The 14,329-nt window shown below is 40.8% G+C and overlaps 1 protein-coding gene across 1 annotated transcript in view; it reads left to right on the forward strand.

The window, feature by feature from the left end:
• Nucleotides 1-14,329, forward strand: part of MDFI (MyoD family inhibitor) — a 647,095-nt gene that overhangs the window by 333,782 nt on the left and 298,984 nt on the right. The window contains exon 3 of the mRNA XM_044076755.1: nt 1,388-1,546. Within this exon, the coding sequence (XP_043932690.1) occupies nt 1,388-1,546 (159 nt within the window). The remainder of the gene's footprint in view (nt 1-1,387; nt 1,547-14,329) is intronic.

Below are 14,329 nucleotides of genomic sequence, written 5' to 3' on the forward strand. Positions count from 1 at the left end.
GGTGGAGCAGAATTAAGGCAGACATGTAGTGGAGTTTTTCTCCCTGGGCCTCCACTGAAAAAAGGCTTTTGCTCAGATGGACTATCCTGGTTAACAAATGTCAAATAAATAAACAATTAAGGGTCAGAGTTAGAGCATTAAAACAATTTTGTTCCTCTTGACATCAGAATTTATAGTCATTTGAGAGATTCCATTGATTTGATCTAGATCATCCTGTTCAGTTTTGGGTTTCTTTGTGTTCCACACATAATCATACCTCTCAACTGTACAGATTTTTGCCTCATATTTTTGGCCTGTTTCTCATACAGTTATGGTTTTCTAGCAAATAATTGGCAAATCATTGAGGATTCAAGTCAGAATATATTGACAGACATTTGAGATTCAGGCTTTATGGGTCTATATCAGATTGCCGGATCACTAATATACGAACACTTCTTCGGCGAACACCTATTGAGCAAATCTACTAATCATCAAACTACGTTTTCAGCGAAAAGTTTCATAGGGAAAAATGATGGTTGGCCACCGTCTGAAATTTGCCCTTTTCCCCACTGTAGTGTGATCTCGGAGTTGGTATATTTAGTTAGGGAAGGGGACACTGGGGGGTGTAGAGGGCGTAGGTGTTAAGTTTTTTTTTATGGTCACTAGGGTGGACTACTGTCAGTTTGCCTTAGGAATGTTTTTAATGAAAATTAGTTCGATGATTAGTTTGTTTGCTCAATAGGTGTTCGACAATAGGCCTTTGCATACTACTGATTCAATGATCTGATATAAATTCCAGGCTTTATATCCTTCAAAACATTCATGCTAATTCAAATCCTGTTATTCTATCAACTTTCTAAGTTTGTAATAACAATATTTAAAAAATGTGGCTATTTTTGGGTGTTTGTTCCCCCATTGTTTATAGCTTTTTCCAGATGTCTTGCCCTAAGAGGTTGAGAGGTACGCACATAATGAGGTCCATTTCTGTTGGCAAATGGGAATGGAATGAGAACAAACCACAAAGCAATTATATTTATTTTTGGATGACATCATTAAGCTGACGAAGAGCATGAAATAGTAAATTTGGATGACATAATTAAGCTGACGAAGAGCATGAAATAGTAAACTAAATTTTCTGTTTGTAATATCACTTTTCTTCTAGACCTGATTCAGAACCATCTTAGAATGTATACAGTTTAGGTAAATTTGAGTGGCGTCAGACTCAATTAAAATATGTTAGGGGAAAAAGCACAACTATAGCTTGGTCTCAGCTCTTTCCTCCAGTAATGTATAATACATTGGGTCTGCTTCTGCAGGCTAGGTAATACAGGCATGCCTTTTTTCTCCTAATGAACAACCTTTTCACCGCAGGGGAAACATAGTCATTGTTTCTTGCTACTTGTTTCAGGTGCTGAGGCTGAAAGTGACCTCGAACAAGATGAAGACAAGTCCCTGACCCCAACAGGTAACACAGAGGATAAAACATTGTTACCACCACTCACTAATGGAACAGTCTGTTGGCATAAGAAAACAGACATGAGTGCAGTCACAGATGAACCAGTAGCATGTAAGTCTGATTGTGCTTTCCATTTATGTAAATGTATGTTGCTATATCAGCACGTAGTGTTATTCCTAGGTGGGGAAAAGCTACACTTTGTCATAATCTGTTTTGCTGACATTTGACACAGCATGCATCTTTAAAGTGATCACTTGTATTGGCTATGAAATTGTCTCTTATTTAAAGCTAATAATGCTTCTGAGGCTGAGCTATTCAAAGTGCATAAAAAAGTTACTTTTTTTTGTAAATGGTCTATTTGTGGGACACACTGAGAGGTGTACGGGGCTGACAAACAATAATGTAATTTAGGTAGGTGTGATATAGGTTTTTGGAATGTGTGATGTTTTGTGCTTTAGATGTTTAATTAAAGTTGTTTTCAGTCCTGATATAGCACATCTTAATACTCTGCTATGAATTCTCCTGCCTGTTGTGCATCAGTCTTACTGATCACAGATCTAGTTTGCAGCCACGCTGAGCCGGCCATAGGCATAGGCCAACTAGGTGGCCGCCTAGGGCACCGGTCTGGTAGGGGTGCTTTTCCAGTATTTATTTGGTGTAGGTAGACCCGGATGGGGGCACCAGGTAGTGTGGTGGGGAGCACAGTGGAGCCCTTTTGCCTAGGGCGCCAGTTGACCTAAGGCCGCTCCTACTGAGCCATGTAATTATAAATGTGATTTAGTAATTCATGCTGAATGTGCCAGATATTTTTGTTTTTTTCAGGCTGGATAATGTTTTCTGCCTTATCCATGCTATTTGTCTATTATCTACCTAAATATGTAACACAATACTACAGCCAAATGTACATTCTTTGACTAATGATATAGGTGAGTACCTTAGGTCTGTGTTACTTTCTTCCTGTAGTTGAGGACAGAGTAACAGAGTTTCTTCTTCAGAGCACCAGACATTTTAACTTAATGTGATGCAATGCATCTAGTGACGGGTAAAACTTTACTACAGTATCAGACTTCATAACTGAAATATGTTGTATTAGCAAAGTAGTTGCTAGAAAGCAATAACCATAGTATGGAGAGGTTTCATATGTAAAGCAGAATTTAACATTCCTCAGTAAATTGTATGGCATTGATTAGTAATTAACATAGTCTGATATACAAATTATGAATAACTCCATTAAAAATAAACTAAGTGTTACAGCCTGCTAGAGGATGTTAACTCATTTCCAAGATATGTAGTGAAAGTAAAAAAAAAAACTCTGCTGTGACTATTAACAATGCTATTAAAAGGAGTTATAGTCAAAAAAATCACTTTGTAGCGTGAAAGCACATTTTTCCTGGATAGTAAGGATCACTGAAAACTGAATTGATGCATGAATAATTCATTAGGATGAAAGGTAGGCTAAGCCATACTATGACTTATTTAAAAAAAAACCTGGCTAGTGCAGTTGAAGATTGCTCTTGGCAACCTGGTATCATGCTACTATTGCATGAATGGTGTGTTCAGATGGATATGTAAATTAATGTTGACTTTTACTCATATGTGTTAATTCTACCCCCAAACCTAAGCATTAACTTAAAAAAATCTTTGCTTTGCTGAATGTGTCATCCTTTAGGTGAGATGTTAAATGGAGGCCCCATCTGTCTGTGTTAATGGTAGGTGCTGTGAGATATTTCATATCCACCTGCACTATTGAAAAGAGTAGGGGGAAGTTCCCCAATGTCCTGACTAAATTTCCCCTAGTAGTATAAATACCACTGAGGGTCTCCCCTGAAAAGAGGCTACTTGCCTAGTAGGAATAAGCTGGTCAACAAAGGATATTTAAATTAAAAGTTTTAAATTAAATCCACATCTTTGCCCTTATTTCAGAAGTGAAGAAGAAAACAGTATGCACACTGACAGTTTTGAGCAGTGTTGATGGTAATGGAGGGGAGACAATTAATCGGACAGCAGAATGGCTGTGGGGATGGGGGACCCTGTTCTATTTCCCTGCCTAAGGCTCCATTTGACCATGGCCCAGCTCTGCAGATTCCTAACCTTAAGGCAGAAATGTCCATTATAGCCAAAAGTTTCAGCATGTAAACTAACATGACATAACCTGCCACATGTCGACGTACTAATGATTGATACTTCCAGCATTCAACAAACTACCCTTTACAGCAAAAAAAAACGGCACAATGTTGCACAGCTGACTAAACCACTTTCAGCAGTTTCATACACAGCCAATCAGATATAAGATTTGGCACATGTCCAAGAAATGAAGAGAAAATGAAAAATACTAATCATTTATAAGGTCAGGCTGTTGATATGAGTGCAGAATGCAGTTTACACAACAGTCCAAACTGACCAATAGTCCTAGCATCCAAAGCTGAGTCACTCATATAACTCAGCACTAAATTTTCACCATATCTGAATCACCTCATCTGGCACTTTAGTAACAACACTTGCACTCACTCAAAAGCTGTTCACAATTGCTACTTTTATTCCTTTGGATTGATTTTTGGCTATCCAGTGTAACTTCTAGCCACAAATACCTGTTGCTGCTAAGTGTTTTGTCTTCCTGAATCAGGCCCACTGCCAGTAGTAAATCCTTGCTTTTTGGCTTTTTGATAAATAACGGGCAACACTAACGCATTTTTCAAAATTAGTGAGTGTAGAGTTTTGTTGTATGTACTTGGTATGTGCTCATTAGACTAAAACTATCCTGGCAAATAATTTCACTGTTAGTTTACAGTAAAGTTATTATTTCCAGTAGTTTTAAGAATGTGATGCATATTTGGCTGATGTTTCACAGCCAGTTATGTTCTAAATGTTTTCTTTATCTTTCTTAACTGATTTAACTTCTCAATTCACTTTGTGAAGAGGCCAAAACTCTCTTGGTAGGGAATGTTGCCTTGTATTTTGCCAGCACTGTTTTATTAAACCATAAAAAGCAAGTTTATTTATTTTCTTTTATTACACAGTTTAGAAGAGCTAAACTTATCAAGGACTGAGAATTAGAAAGTAGGAAGAAACAGGCATAATACAGTGGGCACAATCCCATGGTTCTTGAGTCTAAAATGGTAGTTGTACTATTCCCTTCCTGAAGTGTCATAATTATGAAGTTGTGTGGTTTAAGCCCATAACTGCAGTCATCATGGAGTAAATAATAATCTTTCTTTACTGAAAGCAAAGTATTTTGAAATTATATAAAGTTCAATTTTCAAAATAAAATGGACTGTAATTATGCTTCAGAACGTATTATCTTTTTTCAGCAAGGAGTAATTATATCAGTTCTGCTGTGTTTGCTTGTGGTTAAAATCCAAGTAATGAGGGAAGGTTCTATATCATTTGTAAAAAGCAGCACTCAGAAAGTTGTAGATTGCAAGTTGCTCGAGTTTTCTATAAATTTCTGAGTGCTTATCATACTAGCATAAAACATCATGCACACTATAGAGTAACGTGTTATAAGGGAACCTAGCAATATACCCACAAACACTCAACAAAATATGGTATTGCAAATATTAATGTATGTGTTATCTTTATATTCTTTAAACTTGTTTGAGAAAGTATCTGTGTATATAGTGTAAATAGGTTTGTTATATGACCTTCATGTTTCTATATTAACTGCAATGTATAACTTTCTCATATGGTCATGTTGGAAGTATGAAAAATTTTGTGTCTTTTTTAAATGCAAAATGAAAATAAAAATTATTGAAACAAAAAATAAGAAAGTTGTAGATTTAAAAGAAATGGCAACAAAGACGCTCCATAGGTTCTCCAACAGTATAATCCCTAATGCATGATCTGTGTATGGAGAATAAAATACAAATGTTTTCTTATGTTAATACTCTGGTAAACATAATGGCATAAGCTCAGCTTTGACAAGAAATCTGACAAACGTAAAACAACAGTTATAGCTATTCATTGTATGGTTCAAATAGAGAAAAATGTAGATGTGATCTGTTCTTTCAGTTATCTGTGTAGCAGGCTGTAATGCAGAAAATATTGTTTATGGTTTTATCTTCCTTTTCACCAAATCTTTTAGTGTTTTCTGATTGATCTATCATGACTTGACTCTCATTGCAGTTAGGCTAAAATAGTACATATTCTCCTCCTCCTCACTCATTTAAAGAGCATTTCAGATATCCACTTCATCAGTCTTCGTATGAAAAAAATGTATATTTTGTTGCAGCCCTTCCCATGCTTTCATGATGAGTCATCCTGCATACAGCAACCACAAGCTGAATAACAGCATTTCAGGTATCAATTATTCTAGTCTTTGTATTAAAACAAATATACTGGACCTGATCATCACCAACATGGGGACTCTATGCTCCAGACCAGAAGTGTATCCCTCACTGGTAAGATCAGACCATAAACTAATCTCACTGGATATTCACATCCCGACCCCACCCCCTGCCCAGAAAACCACAGTGAAAAACTTCTCTAAAGCAAATTTCACACTCCTCAAAACCAAGGTGGAATCCTTCAAAGCCCCCAGGCCTGAGGAAAATACGGCCCAGACCGCAGAATCCTTTATAAACGCATTCTATGAACACCTTCAGGAATGCATGGATCATGCAATCCCAAATAAAACCAAGACCCAATCCTCCAAAGGCAGACGTCCTGTCTGGTGGACCCCAGCCATAAACAAACTATACAATAGAAGGAGGAAGCTACTACATGATAGAGCAAAATCCCAAAAAGAGAAGGCATCTCTGATCAGTATTAGCAAAAAACTACGGGCACTCATAAAATCGTCTAAGGCCAACCTAGAGAGAAAAATTGCACAGGACACTAAGGATAATCACAAGGCTTTCTTTAGTTATGTTAGGAACCTGGGTGGGAATTCCCAGATATGCTCAGAATTAGTCCAAAATGACAAAAAATACACCAAACCCACAGACATTGCCAACATCCTAGCAGACAGGTTCAGTGCAAACTTCCCCCCCCCCACCAAAAGGGCAAATATCTATCCCAGCAGAGTGCTGCCCCCCTGACATCTCAGATGCTCAGGTAAGAGCCGCCCTCTCCAAAGCAAAAAACACAGCATCAATGGGACCAGACGGTGTCCCAGGCTGCATTCCTACATGAACTCCAAGAAGAGCTAAACCCAAACATAAAACTACTGTTCAATCTCAGCCTTACTACAGGATATGTACCCAAAGAGTGGCGTACAGCAACAGTGGTCCCTCTCCACAAAGGGGGTGCTTCAATGGATCCTGGAAACTATCACCCCATAAGCCTGACTAGCTTGGTCTGCAAAGCTATGGAAAGGATCATCATGGACCTCATAAATAAAGATATTGGGGACCTACAGACACTGGATCCTACCCAGTTTGGCTTTGTTAAGGGCAGATCCTGCCTCTTAAACCTGGTCGATTTCTTTGAAAAAGTCACCAAGGCCATTGACGAGGGGAAGGTGGTCCACACAGCCTACCTGGACCTCGCAAAAGCCTTCGATATAACTCGGCATTATAGATAAGCTCACCAGCTTAAATATAAACCCCTATGTCACTAGATGGGTTGCAAACTGGCTCAAGGACAGAACCCACATGGTTAGAATTGCTGGAGTCATGTCAGACTCCAAACCAGTTACAAGTGGCATCACACAAGGCTCAGTCCTGGGACCTCTCTTGTTCGGTATATATTTCTCGGAGGTACAGGCCAACACGGAAGGACTGTGGCTGACCAAGTTCGCAGATGACTGCAAACTGGGCACCATAATCAACTCTCCAGCTGACACAAGCATCCTCCAAAAGGGCCTCATAGAAACAGACAACTGGTGCCAGAGCCATGGCCTCAAGCTAAACGCCAAAAAGTGTATAGTCATCCTCTTTGGCAAAAACCAAGTACCCACAAATTACCACATAGGTGGTAATCCATTAAGTACGGAAGAAGTAATTAGGGACCTGGGGAACCAAGTTGATAGCAATCTCTCATTTGACAACCACGTGGCCAAAGTGGTTAGAAAAACATTTTATGTAGCTCACCTAATCATGAAGGGATTCACATCTAGATCAGGGGAGGTCATTGTGCCTCTTTACTCATTCCTCATCAGGCCCATAATTGAGTACAATGCCCCTTTTGGGATGTACCTTACCAGACACATGCAGCAACTGGAAAGACCCCAAAAGTAACTCACCAAGAGGATCAAAGGGCTCAAACAGATGCCATATGCTGCCCGGTTAAAGAAACTCCAGCTCTACTCAGTGGCATACCGCCTGCTCAGAGGCGATCTGTGCCTGACGTATAAAGTCATGTCCAACCTGGAATTAATGGACATACTGTACCTCAGAAAATCCAAATCCCATCGAGCTATGTGCTCGAGAGACTTGAACCTCAGCACTGAAATAAATAGGACATACTGGAGGGACAGATTCATAACCCAGAGACTCCCTTCACTCTGGAATAAAATCCCAGTCCAGGTTAGGCAGAGTCCCTCATTGACTCTCTTCAAGAGGAGTCTTGATGAGTGGATGGGAGATCATAGGTTTACCCCGGGTATCACTTCTGTGTCACTGTTAGACAGAGGCACAGTATACTAACCTCGAAAAAGGGCATAGCAAAATTAATTTAAAATGGGTGGCGAAAGCCAAACACACTTTGGCTAGGCTTATAAATGCCCTAGGACAGATAGCCTAGTATGAACCTATGAACCTATATATTTTCCTCGGGTATATATCACTTTGTCGAACAGTCTGTTTATCCAATCTCTATTAATTGAACTTACTTTAGCAAAAGCTCAATGTAGGGAACGGTTGTTTCAGTGAATTTCTTTTAGTAATATAGACCAATTTTCCTCTAGCCCTCCCCTGGCATCCTCTCTCAGTTGTTGAAATGCACCTGCACATGGCTACAACAAGATGAACAAGTGGTCTAAAATTCATTACAATAAAAAATAATTAAAAATGTTTTTTCTGCAGAGGAGCAAGCCCTCCTGCAAGCCCATGTTGGTGGCAAGCCCCTTACACCCAGGAATTTATGTAAACTACTAACTCAGTGGTTGCACAAACACAAGGAAGGGAGAAATTTACCAAAAGAAAGAAGTCTCTACTGGTGTACATTTTGAAACCTCAGGGGCAGTGTGCAGTGATTTGAAAGTTCAGCTTCACTGAACCAACCAGTTGCGAGCTCATCCAGTTTAAGATCAGCAAGGTAAAGGGAATCCCTGCCATAGTTTGTTTTCTCCAGGATCATACACAGGATCATATAAAGTTACTAGGCTGTTGGCCCTGAGGTCCTTACAAGCCTAGCCAAGAATTTAGCCCATGTTCCAACAAGTCAGCACCCAATGCCCCTGTTCAGCAGGGACACAGGTTGCATGTAAAAAAGAGTTAATGGGGTACTCTGCTTAACGTGGAGAGGGAGTCTATTCCACAGAAGGGGGAGTCTCTGGGACACAAATCTGTGCCACCAACAAGTCCTATTGATGTCACAGACCAGGTTGAGGTCCTGCATGTGGATTACTTGAGTGGAGCTTGACTGGAGATATGCAGCAGTCCCACTAAGGCGGAGTCTGAGATTGCTTTGTATGCCAGACAGAGGTCACCTCTGAGGAGTCTGTATGAGACTGAGTAGAGGGACACGGCTTTTAGCCTATCTGTGAATGGTAGATGGTCGAGGCCCTGGATTCTCCTGGTGAGGAACCTCTGTGGCTGCATGTGTTTTGTGAGGTACATGCTGAAAGGGGCACTGTACTCAATAATGAGTCTTATAAGGGAAGAATACATGGATGTTATGACCTCCTTGTACTTGAGTGATTTATCTTTACTAATGTGGTGGGCCATGTAGAAATCTTTCTGTAGTATGGAGGCAATATGGTGGTCAAAAGTCAGTTTGCTATCAACCTGACTGCCCAAGTCCCTCACAACTGATTGCGTGCTTGTTATTAATGTGATAATTTATGGGGACATCACTCTCCCCAAAGGGGAAGATGATGCATTTTTTTCATTCAGTTTGAGACCATGTTTCTGGCACCAGTCATTTGTTTGGGTGAGACCCTCTTGGAGGATGTCCATAACACTAGGGGAATTGATGACAGCACCCAGCTTGCAGTCATCTGTGAACTTGGTCAGCCATAGCCCACTGGTTTTGGCATGCACCTCAGAAAAGTATATCCCAAACAACAGAGGCCCCAAGGCCAATCCCTGGAGTACACCACTCATTGCGGGTCTACTGCTTGAGGTGGCTTCTCCTATTTTGATTAGGTGGATTCTATCAGTGAGCCAGTTTGCTACCCATTTGGTAACATATGGATTGATGCCTAGTTGAGAGAGTATATTATACCTGAGTGGGGAATAGTAGTGAAGTCTTTAGTCGTGTCAAGGTAGGCAGTGTGCACCGTCTTCCCTTCATCCATGGCTTTGGTGACTGTCGAAAAGAGGTCGACCAAATTTAACAGGCATGACTAACCTTTGACAAAACCAAACTGTGTGGGATCAAGTGTTTGGAGTTTGCCAATGTCCTTGTTAATGAGGTCCATGATAATCCATTCCATGGCCTTGCAGATCAGGGTAGTTAGGCTGATGGATCTATAATTTCCTGGATTGGTGGACATTCTATCTTTGTGAAAAGGGATGACAGTGGCTATCATCCACTCAGCTGAGATGAAGCTGGTACTCAGGCTTTGGTTGGATAAGGTGCCTAATGGTGCTGAAAGTTCCTGCCTGAGTTCACGTAGAATGCAGCGTGGGATGTTATCGGGTCCCATGGAGGCTGTATTTTTGGCTTTGAGAGGGCAGTGATGACTTGCTCCCTAGAGATAAGCAGAGGAGGCAGGTGCTGGGGATGTCCTGATTTACTGTGGGACAGAGGTATGAAGTTTTCACTGAACCTGTCTGCCAGCAGGTTGGCTATATCTGTGGAGTTTGTGTATGTGGTGACCTTGACCACCAGTTCTGAGTAGATCTGAGTGCTTTCTTTGAGATTGCAGACATATTTGAAGAAGGCCTTATGATTGTCTTTAGTAGATGTGGCCAGTTTGGACTAGAAGTTTGCTTTGGAGGATTTCACTAGTGTTCTTATTTGCTTGTTCAGGCTAAGGAGAAGTTGCTTCCAATTATGTACCTTCTCCTTCTTGTTCCTGGACAGCAAATTTTTTTCTGGTTATTCTAGAGTTTATTTATTGCAGATGTCCACCAGACAGGTTTACTCTTCCATGAGGAGGAGGATTTTGTCCTTTCTGGTATTCCTGATTCCATGCAGCTGTATAAATGCTTGTATAGTACTTTGGTGTAGGTTTGGACATATATGCCAGTTCCTGTGGTGGGGGCGGGGCTGTGAAGCTGTTTATACCTTCCCTCAGGAGATTGTAATCAGCTTTAGAGAAGTTTTTTTGTTTGACCCAGCTGGGGGTGGGGTGGGGGTCATGGGAGATAGTGACTTTGAAAGTGACCGCTTTGTGGTCAGATCTTACCAGGGAGGATGACACTGTATGGATGCTGCAGTGGTTACTCATATTGGTTAATACCAATTCCAAGATATTATTACCTCTTGTGGGGGTGTTGAACAGCTTGTTCAAGGCATTTGCATTGACAAAATCAAGGAATCTCTGGGCATTTGTGTTTTGACATAAGTAGTTCTTCCAGTCTACGGTTGAATAGTTAAAATCACCCAGGAGCAGGGTAAAGGGTTGAATCTTGATAGATTCAAAGAGGTCCAGATAGGTGGAGTGGGTATCTTGAGTCAAAGTTGAGGGCCTGTAGCTAGCTATGATTTGAATAAGGGTCTTGTTAATGGTTAACTACATCTGAAGTGTCTCCTGTACGTCAAACTGTTTGACCAGCCCGGAGGTGTGTATGTGTTTAATATATATTGCAACTCCACCTCCTTTTGCTTTGCTGCCCAAGTTTGGGGTCTGAATGTATGATAGGATGAGTAACCTGGTATGGCTGAGGTACTGTCCTATGACTGCACAAATGTCAGCATCTTCAGGGTTAAGAATGCTTGCAATGAGTGCAGTTTCATGTTTAGACTCATAGCGTTTAGCAGCATGACCTTTAATTTGCATTTTGATGAATTTTTCATGTTGGTAGTTTTGACCTCATGGCATTGTCTTAAAAAGGCAGTATGAGAGAGGCAAGATCCTTTGGCAGAAGGTTGAAGCCCAAGGGAGACAGATGCAGGCCACCTCAGGCAAAGCATCATGGTCTGTCGATCATGTCTTCCCAAGCTGTCAGGTACTGGATCCCCTTGGAATGAAACAGAAACTAAGCAAATTGTTAAAGTCAATCATTTTCTGTTTGTATTGAGGCATCATTCTGGATGACTTTAAAATGCTACTTAAGGCTAGGAACAAACCTGCCCGGGACATATATTCAGCAAGCTCAATCTTGTCTTTCTTCATGTAGTCCAGGGAGGTACGTCTCAAGTCATTCACACCAACATGGACTATGACAGAGTCATAACAGTACCTGTTGTTGAGAGACTTGAGTGCATGGGTGATATGGTGGATTCGGGCACCTGATGAACAACTAACCGTGACTTTCTTCTTATCCAGCCTGATGAGAGGCACATATGTGTCTCTCACGATGGAGTCTCCTATGACTAATATGCTGGGTTTATGTTTAGGCCTTAGTGGCTATGAGACACAGGTTTGTGGACTATGTGTGGTGTGTGGTGTGGTGGGCAGTGGAGTTTGCATGTGTTTTTGCCTCAGAGGTCTCTTTTCTTTGGGTATGTTTTTGTTGAGGACCTCCGCATATGTGAGTGTGTGTTGTGTAGGCATGGGTGGTGTTTGAGGTGTGGTGTTTGTGTTGACAACCTTCTCAGTGCCAGATATATTGGCTTGTGAGGGAGAGAGCATAGACCCTAGGTTCTTAATGTAATTGCTCCTCTCACAAATTGTGTTCCTAGGTGGTAGTAGTAGAGGGATGTCCATGTGGGTCTATGTTACAACATCAAAATCCCAAATCAGCGAACACCTGTTCGCTGACCACTAAACAGTGAATTGTCATTTCTGCTAACAGTCACTACAGAGAATTTTTACCTAGGGGAAAAAAATCACTTGGCCAACCAGAACCGAGACAATATTCAAAACCTGTCAACATGGGGGGGCTTCACCCCCCCACACCTCCTTAACTAAATATACCAACTCTGAGATCACACTACAGTGGGGAAATGGCCAAGCGATTTTTTTCCCCCTAGGAAAAAAAAATTGCTGTAGTGGCCATTTGTGGAAATGACAGTTCACTGTTTATTGGTTGGCAAACAGGCATTGAGTGACTTTAGTTTTCGATAACGTAATGTAGACCCTGTCCGTGTACATAAGGCAGTTGCTACACTGTCTCAGGATGCCCATATTGACCAGACTGCAGGAGAAACTGTAGGAAACTGTCCATCCATATTTGTCAGATTCTGAGAGAGAGACCAGAGAGAGCTAAGGGGGTAAAGGGTGGAAGATCTAAGAGGAGTACTACTAGGTGATCATACAGTGCTACTAAGGAAAAATATGTAGCTGGAATACCTTGCAATAGGTTAAAAACAGTGCAGCTGCATTGCGTGATGTGCAAACAAGCCCAAACCAGCTCAAACATGGGGTTTAAATACCACCAAACGTAGAAGGTTCTAGAAACCCAGAAATCTAGCCAATCATGCTTGTCTCTGCTTTCTTTATCAGCCTGTGCCAGATGAAGTACAAGCAGCCCTGCTACTTTCAATAGCAGAGGAGATAGGCCCCTACCAACACAAGATGGCTGCCAGAAACACAGAAGGCAAGCACAAGATGGCTGCCAGAAACACAGAAGGCAAAAAAAATACAGCTCTGGATCCAGTAAACTTTGTATCCAGAGTATGCTACTCAATTTAAAGGTAAGAACACAGTAAAACTTACAAAAAACACAGATTAACCACTTACAGACAAAAACAGAACTCACAGTATGAAAACATACAGTCAAACAGTAATGAAATGCAGTAAAATGCAGTTAAACAGTAATCAATTGCAGTAAATAGCAATGAAATACAGTTAAACAGTAATTAAATGCAGTTAATCAGTAAATTGATTTAAAACAGTACAAATGTGATAAATTAACTCTCAATCACAGCAGTAAAAAACAGCTCAAATAAAGCAGCAATTCAGTAGAATACTGTCATCAATTTAATCAGGCTACCGACAAGCAGTATCAAATGTGGCAAACTAAATGCAGTTGAACACTTAAGCACACGCAGCAAAATGAAGTGCGAAAAGGCACACTTTTTTTTTTAAGTAGAAAGTGAGGAGACAGAAGATAATTCAGGTTTAAGAAGCTAAAGGGGTGGGCCTTCACACCTGATCACACTGTACTCAGTAGAATTAGATGATGCAATGGGTGGGCCTTCACAACTAATCTCACTGTACTCAGTAGAATGAGATGATGCATTGAGACTGAGAGGAGTGTCCAATATCAAATTTATAGTACAGGTGGGCAACTCAAAAGCCACCAAGCTTTAAGATCACAACAGCTGGGCAGGTGGGTGGGGATGCAAGATGAGAACATACTAGGTAAGGGTTCAGTTCACTAAGCCTAAAAACACAGTCACACAGTTTAAACAGATATGCAGCAAATATTGGTTTAGTTAATCAGAAGCGCAGAAAACAGTTGCAAATAAACACTTACCTTTTGTAGTCTCACAGCAGGTGTTTGGAAAAACAGCAGAGATAGGGCAGAAGGCCTAACTCACTGCAATTTTGAGCAAACAAGCACAAAATGGTTTAAACATTGGCTATTTTAGGCAGAAAAACAGGAACCAGCCAAAGTTCAAATTATCCAATCAAAAACACCTTTAAATAGAGCTCTATAGCAGTAACTCAAGCCAGATCAGACCAAACTGAAATTCCTTCCCCGAAGCAACAACTAGGCCTCTCTAGACAAAAGATTA

Source organism: Protopterus annectens, chromosome 7.part0 (genome assembly GCF_019279795.1).
Source record: "Protopterus annectens isolate FY-2018-M chromosome 7.part0, PAN1.0, whole genome shotgun sequence".
NCBI lineage: Eukaryota > Metazoa > Chordata > Ceratodontiformes > Protopteridae > Protopterus > Protopterus annectens.